Below are 19,305 nucleotides of genomic sequence, written 5' to 3'. Positions count from 1 at the left end.
TTTCGAATTTATTTCCATTACTAGCATCATCACCAACTTTCTTCGCCGACAATGAAACAAAATGTTCGCCTATTAACCCTGGACCAAAACCCTTCTCTGAGGTGGAAGTAAGGAACGTAGCGAACTTCCTGCTAGAGCACCCGTATATCGATGCTTACGTTTCTATGCATAGTTATGGTCAAATATTTTTATTCCCGTGGTGTTGGACATTAGACAAACCAGAACACTATGACGAACTTGTAAGTAATCAGAATGTTAGATACGGGGCGCCAAACGATATACATTACCTGCTCTGTCATACAAAACGATGTTTGCTAGGGACGACATGTTTTGTAATATAGACAAAAGTTATTCTGTCTTTACAAAACATGATTTGTCCCTTACAAACATGGTTTTGTATGACAGCACAGGTAATGTGTCGTGTGGTGTCTCATAGTCAAAATCTGGATCTGAATCTGGATTTGTATACGCCGAAAAAAGCAGACAAACAAACAAACAAAAAACGGATACCCGAATCACATCAGAGTTTTGTTGACATGACTGAGTCTAGTCCTGTTTAACAGTTTGCAAGCCTACCGGAAGTGACGTTTAATTTCAGTTTGGTGTCCGGTTTGCGATTTTTTTTTTCCGTACGAAATATTTGCATGAAACTCCACTCGGGCCGTCTCGGATTGATTCGACTCGAGTTTGATATACGAACAAGAGCAGGCACTTCGCAATGTCGTGACGCTCGAGTATTCTATTACATTTACTGTACTGTTCTTTGTTTACCTACGGCAGGCCTATAAAATCTTACCGATTTATGGGATGTAGGCTACGTCTGTAACTAACTGTGAGCTTTTTGTATGTTTGTTATCAAATGTACTACAACAACAACAGCTAGTACCCCCTTCTATAGTAGTACCAGTGGTAAATAGGTACATCTATCTATCTAAGGCTAGAGCAAAAGAGGCTAAAATAATGGGCCTAGTGGAACGGCCTAGTTCCAAGCTGAGTTAGGTCCTACCTGCTCGAATTCGTCATGACATAGGTTAAACAATTATCCAAAACCGCGGCCAACTAAAAAATAAAATTTTTCACAGTATGTAACTCAAATTCAAATAGGGCCTAACACTTTTTATTATTCGTGCCGCGAAATCAAATAATACATATGTCGTTTTAAACGACTCATTATATTAGAATGGCAATGTGTTTTTTTCAAAATCAGACAGCGAGCAGCAATCCTGTATCTCAGAAGTTTTGTAGACGTTTATCTTTGGTCGATGACCTTTTGACCTCCAGAATTGCGATTTTCGAGTCGAGTCAGTCGAGACAACCCGAGTGGAGTTTCATGCAAATGTTTCGTACGGAAAAAAAAAATCGCGTCCGGTTTAATTCCATCTGCTGCTCTCCTTGTGCTTTTTGCCAGGGGTGGCGCCAGGATTTGCTCAACGGCAGGGGCGGATCCAGAGATGTCCAAAAGGGGGGGGGCGGGGCGAAATTTGGGCCGATCGAATCAACAATGTGCTAGGGGGCCCGGGGGCATGCCCCCGCGAAATTGTTGTGTTCTACATATGGAAACGTTTTTGCCACTTTTTATCATTTGCTAGTCCAGCTATCACGAAAGCAGCGAACTGAGGTCAAATGAACCCCGCTGTACAAGTAATTCATTTGGATCGACCAATTAAAAACATTGGGTTTGTTTCATTTTCATGATGGGGTTAAAATACAACAAAACAAAACAGAATTCAAATTCCACATTCAATATTATTTTGTTTAAACTTGTACTTGAACACATATTTAACAGTACACATAGTACAATGTAAAGTAAACAAATGTTGAGATCTTTCTTCCCCTAGTCTACGCTTTCGTGTTGGCGGGATTGCCTTAGCCCTACCCTACACCCCTACTAAAAATTTCAAACGGTCCAGACTATAAATTCAAGATTCAAGATTCTTTTATTGTCTGAAATAAAACTCAGAAATTGCAATCACTGGCAAGGTAACAAATGTAAATATCATATAATAAATAAAGAAACAAAAATATAGAAAAACTAATTAGCACCAAACACTATCTAGTCAAGATGAACATGCAAAGAAAATTACATACAATTACACGTTAAAACTTAAACTGAAACTTAAACACATCAAACTTCTACTGTACTACTAATTAAAACTACAAATTATCTATTAATATTGTTATTATAAAGGTGAATGGAGTTAGGAACAAAGGAGTTTCTATAACGGCAAACGTGTGGTGGGTGGTACATTTATTTTTAAATTGCATTTTTTGGCATAAATATAGCCTAATTGCTGCAAATATCTTGTCTTGGGACATTTGTTATTTAATAAAGGTAATAAAAGCACACAAAAATCCAACTGATAACTAAATTAGGCCAAATTATATGAAGAAAGAAGTCAAACACGGCGAACACAATTAAGTAAACAGAAGTATGACGTCATTCCAGTGAATCGGACTTTCACGCTTGAGAAATTTTTTGACCCCACGAGACTCAGACAATCGTGGAATGGATTTTATATTTTCTTATTTTCCGATAAAACTACCCAACCAATCATACTAAGTTTTACATCAATTTCAAGCTTATTCCCTCCACGAATCTACTTGGGCCAATTCGAACAAAGAAATAGTATGTGAGTGAGGGAGTAAGAAACGAGCTCGGAACAGCCAAAAACCTGAAATTTCTTGAAATTCCCTATCTAAATCGGCGTGAGGAGCTGTTATAAATTGGCGTATTCCGACAAAACTGTAGGGATTTTTTTTCCATTTTTTCTTCACGAATTGGTAGATTAATATTTTTTACAACATAATCCACTTGGGCCATTACAATAAAATCATAGATTTTGTACCAAAAATGTACTTTTGTGAAAAAATCAAGTTTTCTCCAATGGTTAAGGCGACCTTGGAGAGCAAATGATACAACGTTTCCATATGATGCCCGAAAATAACATTTGAGGTGTTCTGGGCTATCATTTTTTTCTTTTTCTTCCTTTTTTCCTTCCTTTTTTCTTTTATTTACCTCCTAAAAAAAAGGGGGGGGGGCCGGGCCGCCCCCCCCCTAAATCCGCCCCTGAACGGGGAGGCCGAGATCCCCGACGAGGGGCCGATGTCCTCGACGAGGATAAAGTGGGCGCGGTCGGGCGTCGTTCTCAAAATGTTCCGAAAGTGGTCCAGGAGCGAATCCTCGAAATATATGACAAATTAGAGGTTTCACATGCTTATTTAATCGGTTTTATAGATAAAGTCTACTAATATGACAATGGACGACAAAAGTTGGGTGCTTTCGATTTATTCGAAGACGCGACGCTAGATCGGAATCACTTATGCGTGACAGTCCTACCGGCGCCCTACGTTCTCTGCATACGTAGATTTGGCCAAATTGCATCCTTAATCCACGCGACGAGGAGAAGTTAACGTTCTGGCATGCGCAGATGACTTTTAGTGACGTTATTACGTTCTACGTCCTACCACCGTTGAACAAATAAATGGAAAGCTCCCTGTGTCTGAATTATAGGAGGCAGTGTGCCAAGAACGCAGATAATTGTCACGGATGAGCGAATCCGTCACGTCACGTCGTCCCGCGAACCGAAACCTCCCTAGCGCATGTATATGATGGAGGTTACGTTCCTATGCTGGAGAAGACTCTGGGGTGAAATGTGGCCTTTCACTTTATCTATTTTAGTTTAGTAGTATTGATTCAATCAGATTTAATAAATTTATGTGTTTTTTTCTCAGTCCAAATTGGCAGAAAAGGCGAGCAATGCTATAAGAAACGTCTACGGAACCAATTATACATACGGGTCTGTGTCGGAAACGATAGGTAAGTATGCAGAAGCTAGTGCTCGTTAATTTCCATCATGCCATGAAGTTACCAACATCGTCAACCGTATACGAAATAATGAGGCGCGTCGTTTAAAACAATCAGTACGGTACCGTACTTATTCAAGAGGAGATCTTAGGCCTATTTGAGATTACAAATTGAATTGTTAAAATTATGGACTTGTTTGTACCCGGAGTTTTACTCCATAGTGGTACATAGATCTCTGGCTCTTCTCGAAAATCTAACCTCGAGCATAAAAGAACATAATGGAATGCCCATAAACGGCTTGTGTATATTTTTATATTATCGTACTTCCGATTAACGCCGCGACATTTATTCAAAAAGTTAGCCTGTATCTTTAATAAAGTGTCAATGTCACAGAGGTTTTGGCCACCAATAGGTTTTGTTGACTGTTTTATTGTTATTGTGAAGACGACTGCTTACGATGATAAACTCGATTAATGATTTTGGTTTTGAAATATGTGCATAAACATATCATACAGAAAAATACTGTATGTAATTGGCACTACTATTTAGTCAAAACGGCGACATTATCATCGACATTAATAAAACTGGAAAAGTGTGCCGGTGGTATACCGTACTTGGTATACTGTACTTGATGGTTACGCGGAAACGCGATGTTGCTCTGTATGCAATATCACCAAGTAGGCCTATGCCTGTACTTTCTCGGTTGAGTTTCAATCGCATAACTGTACACATACAGTACGGTAGTTTACATCAGATTCTTATTTTTTTCTTTCCTTGGTCGGTTACTTGCGTCAAACTAATTGATGTTATACATATATAAATAGGCTATAATAAGTTTGGCAATATAACTGGGCCGGCCTATTTTACCGGTACTGCTTGATTTCTATACCAACACTACGCGGGGAACTCGCTGTCGTCTGCTTGTCTAATTGGAAATTCTCGCCACATTGAAGCCATTTCAGAATCCTAAACAGTGATTGGTTAATTCTAGAGATGTTAAAGTAGCAGTGTTTTAAAGAAGCTAAGTAGAGCCTATGTCTAAATTAAATATAGTTCCAGGACTCGTTTAACCACGCGTCGACAGTCTCGAAAATTACTGGCGCGGATCCGGATAATTGACGTAATCACATAATACACAATCTTTTGAAGGGTTTAAAAATGTTCCTTAATTTATTGTATTTTAACATGTTTTACTCTATAGCCTGTTTTCCACTTGCGGATTTATTCGCGCGAGTTGAAAGCGTCGGTTCATGCGCATGCGCATTCACATTGCTATTCAGCGAAATCAGTAGTTCGTTTCTAGTTTTTGCGAAGCGAAAAAAAGTGCGCAACCAATCAGAGCTCAGGAACTGAACCGAAGCCTTCGATTCGCGCGAATAAATTCGCCTAGTTGAAAAAAGACATCCTAATTTTCTCGCCTTCTTTCTTGGTGGTGTCGTTTTCGCTTACTCTACCTCTAAAACGCTCAGAGATTTAACAACCAAATGTGGTTTTCCTCGCAAAGCCGATGCTCGTGTGATTGTGAGTTTCCTCAGGTCCAATGACGCTGCAATTCTTAAACTGCAGTGGTGGCCCTTTCTGGTTTTTTTTCCCCTTCTGTTTTATTTCTACACCTTCGGAGTCCTTAGGAGAACCAGAACCACCGGAATCATGGGCCGTTGCGCTTGCGACGTCCCCACAAATCCCTAGGGAAAATCCTTGCGCCACCACTGCATGGCAAGAAACAATAAATGAAACAGTAGAAAACACGATCAGAAACACATCGGAAATACAATTTAAAAAAAATGGTAGGAAACATGAAAGGAATATTGATCTGAGACATTTTATTGAATTGAAGGAGGAAACAAGTTTGTCATGCACGGTTGTTCCTGTGACTGGACGTATGAGGTTGCAGGTATTACTTATTCATACGGGCTTGAACTACGAGATAACGGTGTATATCGATTCTTTCTACCGGAAGATCAAATTGAGCCGACTGGAATAGAAACATTTGAAGGAATTAAAGAAATTGCCAAACATTTAATCAGGTAGGCTATAACATGGAAATGTACTGGTACTTCGTTTATTTTCCTATTCTCAGAGAGTATTCTCTTGTTGAATATTATTATTATGTTGAGAAAACGAAAGCTTAACACAAAGACAAATATGCAATAATTGACTAGAGACAAGAATGAAGGATTGAATAAGGAATGAACGAAAGAATGAATGAATGAATTGATTAATTTTTTCCCGTATATGCTTATGTGTTTGTGCGTGTGACGTGTATATTATGTATGTATATGTGTGTATGTATGTGTGTGTGGGTGGGGGGTGTATATATTTATATGTATTTGCTACATTTTGTCTTGTTTTCCTCCGTAGTCTTGATCGTAACGCGGCGACCTGTAGTCTACCGTCTCTTCCGATTTGGATGTTGACCCGCCTGTGCTTTATGGCATTCTGTGCTGTCGTCTGCTGCAGAGCATAACATAACATTCAAGGGAAGCAAGATATCGTTATATTAATTACAAACACAGACGTTGTTTGGCACCGTACGACTATTATTATTATTTTTTCTCAATATTTTACGGCACCTGTTAGCTTATTAGCACGGTATATAAGATCTTGCCTGCCTAATTCTTGTCTCAGTTGCTGATGTGTCGTTGATACGACGAAATATTCAACACTACTCTTGTGGATTAGCATCACTCTTAAGGTCACATACGTATTCTCTTTTATTATGAGAGTGCAAAATCAAGCTACCGTATATTTATTTAACTTATATTAATCAATCAGCATACTATTTCTGAAGCTTCTCATCGGAGCTATTAACAATACAATAATTGGCCCTAACGGCCGCCCACACAAAAAGATCTATTAATCAATCAACCAAGTGTTTCTAGAGCTTCTCATCGGAGCTTGATAATGATAATGATAAAGATAATTGGCCCTAGCCACCACCCATACAAAAAAAGATATATTTTGCAATCAGCACAAAAAAGACCTATTAATCAATCATCTGGGCATGGACCTATTAACTGGGTATTTCTAGATACATGGAGCTAAAAACTCCCTGCTATCGAAAACTTTAAGATTGTTCATATTAATACAAAGTCTCGTTTCAGTGGACACTATAATCTAAATTCAATTCAAGTACTAAATGATATTTGATCTCGCCTACAACATCGGAACCTAATCTTACTCCCTGTTAATAATACCAATTCCTGTACCGTAGGCCTACATATTTGAATTTCGTCTTCATACCCGTGACTGTTAAGTTTATGTACCTCCTTTTGTTATATATATACCATCTCATCGGCGCGGATGACAAAAATAAAATTATGAATTACGGATGTTTGATGATATAACAGTGAATAAATATATAAATATAACATTTTCTATGAATTTTTCATAAAATGTTTGAACGAATTTAGAAGATTACGGTAGTTATTTGCTTATTATTAGCTAGAGGCCAAGTTAGTTGGCCTATGCATACGTGTTTGTTTAACTTATAGTTTGTTGTCATCATATACAGTAATAAGTTGTTATTAACTCCATAGGTATACTATATATATTATTATTGTGTGTATGAATTTGTATGTTTATAATAATAAAATTGTTTACTCTAAAATGTGAATAAGAGAGCCTGTTATAACAGTTTTTCTTTTTATTATTTAATATAAAATAAGTGTTGATCGTGCCAGTGAGAAATAATGGACAGTAAACTCCGACTATACAGGCGTAATTATAGCGTTTGAAGCCTGTTGACACCTACTTTTGACGCCTGTTGACGTTAATTAGTACAGTATGATATGTGTGTACGTAGACACGCCACAAGTGATTTTTCGTATTTATTTATTTGTGACACTTCACCTTTGTATCGGTGGCACTCATAGTCAGTGGTGTGGTCTTACAAAATACACAAAAGAATAAGGAGAAAATAATCTTAACATTAACAATCAATACTTAACTAAAACAGCACCCAAAACTCCAATGGAACAGTTTTAACAAAATAAGCAAAAGGAAACCAAAAGGAAAAGAAATTTTTTTCAAAAAAATCCAGATAAAAAAGAAACTGAAAACAACATTTTATTGGTGAATATAAACAGTGTATAGTAATGGAAAGATGTGTATAAGAGACAGGTTCCATGCAATGCAGACCGAATATATCTTTTACAAAAATTATCAATCACTTTGGCAGAGTGGTCACAAATGGGAACAGAATCTCCACCAAGAATGAGTTTACCATTATGTGTTCGAAGATACAAAAAGTATAGCAACATTTTGGAGTGCGCCATCAGCGTCGGTTTTTGATGAGATACTTTTTGACCATTTTTTGACCGAGTGTGCGCCCTCAGCAGAAGCTCACGAAATTTGAAAAAAAACATGGAGAAAGTATCAAAGCGTAAACAAAGTAGGTTTGGATGTTCATCTAAGTTGTAGACAAAAAATGGCCTAGGAGGCCTAGGCCTAGTAGTGTAGTGCGATGTGTATAGATAATATTTCGGTCTAGTCTATTTCACTACAGATATATTTTTTGACGGGTAAAAATGGTGATTTCTATCTGTTCTAGAAGCTAGGCCTAGGCCTAGCCTACTATTAATTAGGCAGGGCCTAGGACTCGGAGGCCTAGCCATAGATAGCCTACCGTATATAAAATACTAAAATACTAATAATATAGGCCCTCAGGACTCTTTTGGACATCCGTAGCTACACACTTACATTTAGGATTGATGGGACTTAGACTAGGCCCAGTGGTGTACTTTTTGAATCTTAACCGAGCCTCTCCTTGTCTACTCTATAATAGAGTAGTTTTAGCAGCTACTCTACATACGAATCGGTAGACGTATTGAAGTGGTGACAAACATTCGGAATCAGCAGTGCGTAACCAACAGAAATAAGATAAGCTTTTTGGCTGATTTTCTGACATCATGTTATTTAAAAAATCATAACTCCATAACGGGGCGTCATATCCAAAAAATTTCCAGCAAATATTTTAATACACTACTGAGATAGGCTTTTCTTTTTAATTCTTGATTTCAGAGGTCAAAACAATTTTTCAATTTTTTTTTCAATCATATAGTGGTGTAGAATAGTCTTTTAAGAACATTTTGCTGGAAAAAGTTTTTTGGATACGGCACTCCGTTATGGAGTTATGATTTTTTAAATAACATGATGTCAGAAAATCAGCCCAAAAGCTTATCTTATTTCTGTTGGTTACGCACCGCTGATTTGAAATGTTTGTCATCACTTCATGATGTCTACCGATTCGTGAAAAAGGCCTATACATGTATGCAGACCTAAAATCTAGACCGTCCTATCCTAGGGCCTAGGCCCTAGTTTTTTTTAGGCCTACTTGGAGTCTGGCCTAGGTAGCTTGCCACTAGTCTCACCACTTCTTTGGAAGAAGTCAATTCCAGGAGATTTGGTTAATGAGCCTTTTAAAAAATTTTATTTCATTTTTAGCCTTGGCTAGAGAGATACGGTAGCGTATCTTAACTTCCGTTTGCTAAAGGTAGGATGTGACTATCGGCCGTTCGTTGATAGCACGATATCATGGCACCACGTTCATATTCTGCTAGCAACTCAACTGTCTGCATAGCCCTCTATTGTTTTGGCTACAGAGGTCATATTTATTTTTTCCCTATGAGCCGAAAATACTGATGACGTAGTACACATTTTCCTTTTTGACCTTGTCCAAACCAATTTTGCCGACTTCGCGAAGTGATTGAATTTATTGTTGAAAGTTTTGGTTGCATGCAATTATTTCAGAGAAGATAAGTTTATTTTGTTCTGAAACCAGTTTATTTTGTTAGGTTATATATTCATCCACAACTGGGTGTAATATTTAGTTAATCTGAACACCGAAACCTTGGTTTTGACTGAAAATAAAATTTGTTTGTGAATGGAAATTCCCCAAATCTATCTGTTTGTGTGGTGCAGGCTGACGTCATGCATGTCTGCAATAATGAGGATTAAAAAAAATATCAATTCAACCAAACAAAATGTAACTGCTAATATTTTAAATCAAACTCATTGTTACGTCAACGTCGACCAAAGGGGAAATAGATTAAGATGTTAGTGCGAGTATGGTACGACTGGAACATTCAATGTAAATAAAGGTACAAGATTACAGGTACAATGAAATATATACTTTAAAATTATTTTGTACAAAAACACAGGCTATCCAAAACAAGTCTACGATATTAGACCCTATATTGAAAAAAATGTAAGTTTTTCAGAAATTTGGCCAAATATAGTTTGGTCATGACATTTCAAACGTTACGGCCTAGCGAACATTTGAGGAGTCTGGCCATCAAAACTAGCAAATGGCAACACTGTCGCTTAAAAAGCTCGGCAGGAAAGCAAGCTCGCAGATCCATGCTTACACAGCAAGCGATTTTTGAGTTTTTCCATCCAGCCAAATTTGATCAAGCAGTGATAGAAACTCTACCAAGAGAAAAATTTACTAATCCTTAAAGTTATGTTCAAATCTACAGCAAGTTGGAGGAGAATATTAATTCAAAAACAGCCAAATTGGATCTAACAACATAATTTCATTCATGTTAAGCCAAGAAATTATTACTTACCAGTAACTTTCAGTCTGCATTCTCGGACCTTCCTCAGCTGAATGACAAGTAACAATGTTTGGTTATTGTGTCTAAACAATTCCACCTACTGTACCAGTTAGTTTGTTTAGATTTCTTAGCTTACCTACAGTGTTGGTGAATAATTTGTTGTAAAATGTTTCCCATGTGAATCGAAAACTATGGTCTACAATATTAACACTGTATGTATGGTATATATTTAATTTTTAAAATATTCAATCAAATGTTTTTGTTTTTTTTTAATTACTGTAATCCAATTGTTCTCTCTTCTGTCAACATGTTTTACAATATTTAATTAATTTATGAATGAAAAATTGTATTTTAATACCAACTAATTATTCCAGATTATTTCCGTAATAGCTTTTGTAAATTATGTTCTTGACAAACTGAAGTCTCGGCTGGATGCCACTGTAGCACCTAGCAATTATAAGCAATGTGCGTATACATACGAAACAAACAGTGCCGAGGAAAACCTACGGAATGACCAACAACACAAGGATGGTGAAACTACCTCTGGAATAATACCAATAAACAAAAAGAAAAAGAAGACACCTGCAAAGGATTCAGGGAGATTATACCAAGCAAGCCTACCCATTGAGGGGTTAGAGGTCACAAGGCAGGACTCGGCTTCTTGTACAAGTGATTCTACAGACAGCAGTATGTATCGTCAGTGTTGTTTCTAAAATAGGCCCTATATTGAATACATTTTTATTCCTGGTAAGATAACAATAAAATTTTGTTTTCTGATTTAGCAAATAGTTTTTTCCAAAAAAATCCAGATAAAAAAGAAACTGAAAACAACATTTTATTGGTGAATATAAACAGTGTATAGTAATGGAATGGTTAAATGTTTAAAATTTATATAATTAGGGAGAAATACAAACCTTATTTTTGGCGATTTCAAGGCAGGGCGTGATAAAAATAAAGAAAAACTTTTATTTTTTTCTGAAAGTTCCATTTTCTTGTGGCGTTTGTGTGCTAATTGGCCAAAAATAAATTTTTATTTTCATTCAAAATCATCATAAAAAATTTCGCCTAAGTAGTATGAATTTTTAAGCTTTTTCAAAGTTGAATTAATATTTAGTTTTGTATTTTACTGTAAAACATGATTTTTAAAAATCCACATAACTGGTTTTTTTTTTCTTTGTTTACTTCATCTTGCATTTATTTCTCAGATGAATTTAAAAAGCGAAAAAGGAAAAGAAAAAGGAGACGCAGAACTAAGAAGATAATAGATGAAGACAACAGGACGTGTACAGGTGAAAATGTTGTGGTTCCAACAGAGATGAAAGTGCCAATGATAGCTCAACCAGGGACAGAAGGAGAAGTGGAACACAAACTCTCTAAGAAATTGCTAAGAAAAGAAGCTAAGATAGCATCGATTCGAGCTGGTTTGAAAAACGAGGCCCACTCCCTTGCAAAAGTTTGGAATAATTTCTTCGAGGCAAGATTTACATTGGTGACAGAGACGGAAAATGTTGAGGATATCTTACCGGAATCGTGTAATCGAATTCTTATAAATACAGGTAATGTCTTTTGACATGATTGCATGGTACTGTGTATAAAATGATATTGGACTTTTCAGTGAAAAGTGGTGAATGTGAATGATCAAATAACCTTAAGTCTCGTCCAGACTATCAAATCATGTGATACCTGTAATATGCCCAAATATGGTCATGATGACATCACATTATAACCATATATAGGCACATTATTACTATACATGGGCCTATATATTGAAGAAAATTTGATAGTCTGGATGGAGCTTTAAGGAATCGTCTGGCCACTTCGCAGGGATGAGAAGGGGCTTGTTTGTACATGTTTACTTAAGTGTATCAAGTGATTAGTATAATAGTACATGCCCTCTCTTCTAAACCCACCAGGGCATAGGAGATGTTATATTGCAGTGATTCACAGACATTGCGTACTATACTAAAGTCTCCCCTCAAGGAGCAGAATAAGATTTTCTACGCTACATGCATGATTGCTGGTGTATCAAATATCCCTAATGGACTCAATGTAGAAGATTGACTGTCCGCAATTGCTGAATATATTGACTTAGATAATGATACAGTGCACTGTCTAGAGTTATTTAGTTACTCTTAAGTTTAGGTGTTTTTGCTTTCAGTTACGAAGCCCATGTCTTTAGTTTGCCGGAGACTTTCTTATAAATCCCTAAGGGATTTCCTTTTACCTGACCGTGGTCTGGCATGACTCTTGTTTTTAATCAGAAATTGTAAAACCCTAGGGCCACCGCTAATCACAAAGTCCATGGTTCAATGACAATGACTAAAAGCCTCTGTGCTGTTTACAGGCATTATAATATCTTCAGGTTTTTTTTTTATCTGGAGTACTTGTTTAGTAGCAGGCTATACTAGCAGCCCACTATCTATAAATTAGAAGAATGTATGATAGTCATGAGAGAATTATTGGAGTTTGACAGATTTTTTAACCAAGGACCTTGGATAAAAAGAGATGGCTATATATATAATTATATATTTGTCTGAACTTATAAGGCCAGACATAATTTTCTATGAATACTTTACTGCTGAAGACATAAGATGATAGTTAGGGCTAAAAACTATAAGATCAGGCGACTGACTGTCAAATGTATCGCACATTTTCCCGAAAGACATACTAACTAAAAAATTTTTTTTTAAACAACCACTGTAGGGATAGATATTACAGTGTACAGATAATATTTGTTGTTGGAGGCTTTTTATAATAATGATCATTTTCATGGTCGGAAGTACAGACATGCTTGATGATATAAAAGCATATAACAAATATATAAAAGTATATAAAAGGTATATAAAAATATATGAAATATATATATATAAAAGTATATAAATATATATAAAAGTGTATACAAGTATATAAAAAGTATATAAAAATTATATACAAAGTATATACAAGTATATAAAAAGTATACAAAAGTACATAGATATATAATACAATACAGATACTTTACATGAATCGATTGGAATTGGCTATACAGTATGTATTAATGACATGTACTCTGTGTCACCAAGGATAAGGTCACTTCAGGGGCAACCTCGGTGTACTGGAATGGACAATTCTATTACGTCACTTTAGGAACAATGACAATTTATATATATATTTTTTTTTTGCAGGATGTAATGATGATAATTATGATACCTTGAAAGAAAATGAACTACTTTCTGCAGATGATTTAGGCAGTAAATCTAACATATCACCCTCTTCATTTGACATGCAACATGAGAAATCACGGATATTGGCAACTTCGTTTGAAGAACGATATGAGGAGCTTGAGAAATCAGAAGGCAGTGAAGAGGATGGATCAACAAATGACAACAAGAGCAAACAAAGTAAACCTAATGGAAAAGATAACACTGTCAAATTATCTAAAAATCAAAAACGTAGGAGAAAAAAGAAAAGAAGGCAATTTTACTTGAGAAAAGAAGAAGCAGAAAGGAAAGCTACGGCAAAGAAAAAAGAGGAGGAACAAAGTGCAGAAAATTTTGCCAAATTGAAAGAGGAGGTGGTTGCATTTTTCGACTCCTTGTGGGATATTTTTTTGCAAGAAAAGAAAGGTTAGGATAAAAAGTTGATATTTATTTGTTCAGTGATGGGTTTAGGGGTAAATAGGGTGGCTAGCCCTGGCTAGCCATCCCCACCCATACTCCATCTGTGGATCGAGTGTAGTGCAAGCCCTCTGATGTAGTAGTCTTAGTATTATGGCTGCCGAACACCAGTTATGGGCCTGCTTCTCAAATTAGGCATCATTACTCAATTCTTGCTACCTCTAGTCATTACCACTTGACATCTTACTACTGTATATATATTTTGTAGCTTTAATGGGCTTGAGATTGTAATTAATGTTTATTAATATTAATAAATATTTATACTTCAATTTAAATTTGTTATTATTGTTTATTGAATTTTTGAACGAATGATTAAGGAGTTTTTATGTAGTTATCGTATAGAAAAATATGAACTTTGAAGTGAGTTTTAATAATAGTTGTTACTCTTGTCCCCCGAGCATTTCTACTCTTTTTTTTTTATTATGAAATTAAGGAGGGATTTCTTTTGTGTTTGTATTTGTAAGTAATTTGGATGTTTTGTACATCTGTAAGGATTTGTCTAATGACAAACTTTCAGATACATTTTTTAAAATTATTTTTTTCATATGAAATATGTGTAAGAATAACTGACATACAATGTTTCACTTGATTTTATAGAAAGTTTAAACCATGTGGATTTGGAGGGATTGCGTCTGAAATTACTGCATTTCTTTGAGCATTTGCAGAACCTTGAGCAGGGTAACTCATGCATGTTTGATATGTTGGTGTCTATTAAAAAGTGGCTTCTGTTGCTCGATAACAACCGAGCGAAGGCAGTATTGGAAAATTATCAGCTATCTGATGCTTTGCAAGGTAAAATGGAAACATAATAATCTTGATAATATATTCTATTTGATTATGCATTTGCTTATTTCTTATATTGTAGACTTAGTTTAGTATGCTTCAAGCTACTGTTTTTACAGAGTATTACCAGAAGGTATATTTCCTGTGGATTATTACTATGTAAACAAATTTTCTTTTAGCTGTTCACACGCATGCTGCAAACTTTACTGAACCTTAATAAAAAATCAGTGTTCAATCTGGGATAGGAAAATTATGTAGAGGGTAAAATGGTGGTGTCACGATTGACATTTGATAATAATTATTATATATTATCATTAGTGTCAAAATTAAATTTTTATAATACTTAAAATTGTAGTTGTTTAAAGTCTCTTTTCTCTCTTTTCTTTTCGATGTGAGGTAAATTTTGTTCAAGGTGCGATGTAGATAGATGTATTTGACACCTGTTTATCCCTCCCTTTCCGTTGTTTTTTATGTCTTGTTTTTTTTTTTATGTTTGTTCTCTGTGCAGTGATGAAACTTAATAAATAAAAATAAATAAATAATTAGTTTGAGAAATATACTGAAATGAAATTGTTAATTGACATTGATTAAATTACATCCAAGGATTGTTTTATATTTTTTTTTCACAGATCATAAAATGGTTATCAAGTGCCTTGTGGAATATTGGATAACTGATATAGCGCCCTCTCTTGATGTGAATTCTGCATCCTGAGCATCAAGGCTGTTATACTAGGCCCCCTATTACAGTATGCACAAATTGAAATAAACCAATTTATAAATAAGACATAAGACCTAAATTTTAATGCAACAATGTCAAACATTCATAACATTTTATACAAATTCTAACATGTTGCGCATTAGAGGTATAAAACCACTTACCTGTAATTGTCATAATCTTAACAAATTTTAAATTTACAGTGCTTTTTACATGCTGCCATCCAATATTAAGTAGTGAGTTAATACTTGACAATAGATAATCTTTAACTGTAATGAGCTAAAAAAAAAAAAATTAATAAAAAATAGAATTTAGAATTTGAATTTATTTTTTTTAAAGTTATTGGCTTTCAATTGAAAAAATAAGCTCCTGATATTAGCATTAGTATACTGCAGAAACCAGGTCAGAATTACTCGAAAGTCCATAATATCGTACAAAGTGATATCAGCCATTGTTCATCTGTCAATGCACAGTACTTGGCATGCCTGTTAAATGAAATGAGCTGATTGAAACCTTAACACATTCCATTTTACATGAAAATTCCACTTTCACAGCATAGAGTATATCTGCACAAGAGCAGTATACTAAAAATTAGAGCTTGTTACTATTTTTCATGCCGTTTAAGAAGCCCATAATGTTACGATTTCTGTTCTCCTTTGCATAAAATTAGCTTGAAGTCATGGATATTTGTAGTAAATGTGTATCAGTCACCAAAAACTAAAGTTAGTTCAAAATGTGTCTTGTTGGATTAATGATGAGATACTTTTAAATAAGTAATTTAATTTGATAAATTAAATTAAGGTTTTCCCAATTTTAATACAAGCTATTATGGAATGCAATTGTCACCAAAAATGCATGATCGACAAAAATGTTATTGGTTTACTCTACCGTATTACTAATTAAAGCCTTTTAAATAAGTACTTTGATAAATTCAATTAAGATTTTTGCCAAATTTCTTTTCAGTCAAATATGGAAGGCAATCGTTGCCAAAAATACAATATTAACAACTTTTTATTTGTTGTTTTCTTTAAATTTCCAAATATTTATTCAGGATAACATATTCAATATAATATAAGGTACTGACTATTTACAAAAGTTTGATTATTATATACATCTGGACGACAGAAAAAGAAAGCTTTAGTATATTTGGTGGCGATTATCTTCCATACAGTAATTTATTTATTTGATTTTACTGTATTAAAATGCAGCCCTCAGCATAGAATATACAATAGAAGCAATTTTGAGGAAGTCAAGTGAAAGTGCACCACCTTCTTAATGGAATCGTTCGGTTACGTTTATATTTTAGCTTTTCCTTATAAATCGTATATCTGGAATTACAATTGAGTTGTAAAAATGTCATTTTAATGTAAAATTATGATACAACACCTGTTTTGTTCTTATTGCTTTAATGTAAAATTTTATGATTTTGAATTATCCTTCTATAATGAGATAATTATAGAGAATAATTATCATGTTCATATACATTCAATATTTTTGGCAGTTTTTTTTAGTTTGTTTATAATAATTTGCTAATACAGTATTTGTAAACAAAGACCTTATAAAAAAAAATTGCAAAATCTTATCTTTTTTAGGTCAATACACAATAAGCTCCAATTGAGTGTTTTATGGTGAATTGTCAATCCAATGAGAATCTTACTCTAATATAAGTTAAAACCCTCACTCTTCGAATGATTCGTTCATGTTGGTCATGTTGCATTTGAAGTTTTATTATTGTGAACATCGCTTTACTGTAAAACAACCAGTTTTGATAAATAAATTATTAGAGTAAAGTTGAAGAATCGCATTTTTGTCTGAATGATGGTATTTAGAGAGGGTAGCCACAAACAATAATACTTTGGAAAGTACAACAGATAGTAGAGGGTACGTTGGTGACGTCACGCATGTAGTTGCATTAACAAAGATTGTATTATATCTTCCCATAACCTTTAAGAAATGTGTCTTTTTAAATAAGATAATCTGCAGAAACAAGTTTTGGTTTCTGCGACTGAAAGTAATCTTCAGGAAGATTGAAAACAATACTCCATATTCCCTCCCAATACCATATTTCTTCTTTATAGATTGAAAATATTTTAGGAATTGTAGGCCTATATATCCTATTTCCTTACAGGTTTATTTTATAATTTTTGTATAATCGTTCTGTCAGTGATTTTATCAATTTTTCTACTGACGTGGTGCTAATTATTTACCACATGGGTCAGACATTTGCAATTCTGTGATCAGGAAATTGCAAATCCAGTTTAATGTCTTTATGCGCTATTAACCGAACTGTCAACGGAAGGTCCGAGCTGTCATCGCTTCACTTTTGACGATGCCTCTTGCCAAGAGGTAAAACATATCAAATCCGTAAAGGAGAAATGAAAATTTGCTTTCAAAAAATTGACAACTGGATATTAACCAAAAAGAATATTGAGAAATACACTGTACAGATTTTGTTATCAAGTAAGCAAACAAAATTCGAAACGTCTCTAAAATGTCTATTCTCGACCAATCCACAACCTTTCTAAAGCCGGGCGTCATACGACCGTCGGCCGACGAATCCATCCAACTCCGCTCCCTGTGAGCGTTAGACGACGCGACACCGTCTACTGATTGTCGGTGGCAGTGTGAACCGATCGTCATTAAAAACGATCTGTTGCACGACCGTCGCGTCGGATGCATTGAGTGCCCAACTTAAGCCTGAATACTGTTAAAAAAAATTTATCACGAATCTTGCTATTTGATTGATTTGACTTTTTTTAAATGTATTTTTCTGATTATTGCTGATTGTCTTGCTTTTCCTGCGTTATTTCATTTGCTGGGGAAACACTGTGGATTCTAGGCAATTTTATTTCAATTCTATACATTAAGAATACGTTTCATCAACTAAGATTTGAGACAATCTACTGTTAACTTAACCTCGTGAAGTTCGCTTTGATTTCCGCTGTTCATACATTCTCCGTTCTGACAACCAGACTCCAATTGGACATTTTAAAGCTAGTACACTGCGAACCCACAACGCCATTTAAGAATACGCACACTATACAAATCACCTACCCGAACTCATTAAGGTATTTCCCGTCACGTTCGCTAGCAACGACAATAAGTTTTTAATGTACAATACAATATAATTGTAAATTTTCGAATTCGCTGTTTTAAATGAAATATAGGCCTAGTGATCTAAGAACATTTTTATTCAAGTACCTTGGCATAAATTTAAGCTGCGACTTTGCTTTATGTTTTATGTCTCGTCTCGTTCACATTAGGTTCTAAATGGATTTGATTTTATTTAAAATCTGTTATTTTTTGTTAATTATCTATGTTTATTTCTCAGTTGTAGGATTTTGTTGGTGTTTTTTAAAAGTTTTTTTTTAGTCTGAATTATTCGTTATTGATAATTTTAATTTACGCGGATAAATCTCAGATAATAGGGAGTTTCTACAAGCTTACTAAAACGATAACGAATACGGATACGTAATCAAATTTTTAGAAATCCCTTCCCCTAAACAGTACCATATCTGTCACAGCGTAGGGTATTCATGCCTTTTGCATGAATCAATCATATTCAGCTCGTACGCCATATTGTCAATAATGTTTTAGGCAGGAATGACGATAATAATAATAATAAAGTATTCGTTATCGTTTTTGTAAGGATGCGAAATCTCCCTAATATTAGTTTTACTGTTACTTCTAATGATTATAATAACAAACTCTACCAGAAAATAACAATATTGTGTCGCATAAAAACATAATGAATATGCCTTTATTGGCTTCACGTAGATCGCATACTCA

General features: G+C 34.9%; 2 protein-coding genes across 2 annotated transcripts in view; both read left to right on the top strand.

Annotated features, from left to right (window-relative positions):
- The window catches only part of LOC117108843 (carboxypeptidase A2-like), a 22,402-nt gene extending 14,987 nt beyond the window's left edge, over positions 1–7,415 (top strand). Inside the window, exons 12-15 of the mRNA XM_033251012.1 lie at positions 25–239; positions 3,733–3,817; positions 5,643–5,832; positions 6,167–7,415. Of these exons, the coding sequence (XP_033106903.1) occupies positions 25–239; positions 3,733–3,817; positions 5,643–5,832; positions 6,167–6,272 (596 nt within the window). The 3' untranslated portion in view covers positions 6,273–7,415. The remainder of the gene's footprint in view (positions 1–24; positions 240–3,732; positions 3,818–5,642; positions 5,833–6,166) is intronic.
- A 715-nt stretch (positions 7,416–8,130) lies between these two features.
- On the top strand, positions 8,131–17,312 carry LOC117108839. Its single transcript, XM_033251001.1, has 6 exons — positions 8,131–8,198; positions 10,753–11,049; positions 11,568–11,918; positions 13,527–13,967; positions 14,616–14,810; positions 15,431–17,312. Exons 1-6 carry the CDS (start codon positions 8,171–8,173, stop codon positions 15,511–15,513), a joined length of 1,395 nt encoding a protein of 464 aa, XP_033106892.1. The 5' UTR covers positions 8,131–8,170; the 3' UTR covers positions 15,514–17,312.
- The last annotated feature ends 1,993 nt before the right edge of the window (positions 17,313–19,305 follow it).

The sequence above is a fragment of the Anneissia japonica genome, unplaced genomic scaffold (genome assembly GCF_011630105.1).
Source record: "Anneissia japonica isolate Jap-2015-1 unplaced genomic scaffold, ASM1163010v1 scaffold6417_len956965_cov193, whole genome shotgun sequence".
Lineage (NCBI taxonomy): Eukaryota > Metazoa > Echinodermata > Crinoidea > Comatulida > Comatulidae > Anneissia > Anneissia japonica.
This window is presented reverse-complemented; position numbering and strand designations above follow the sequence as displayed.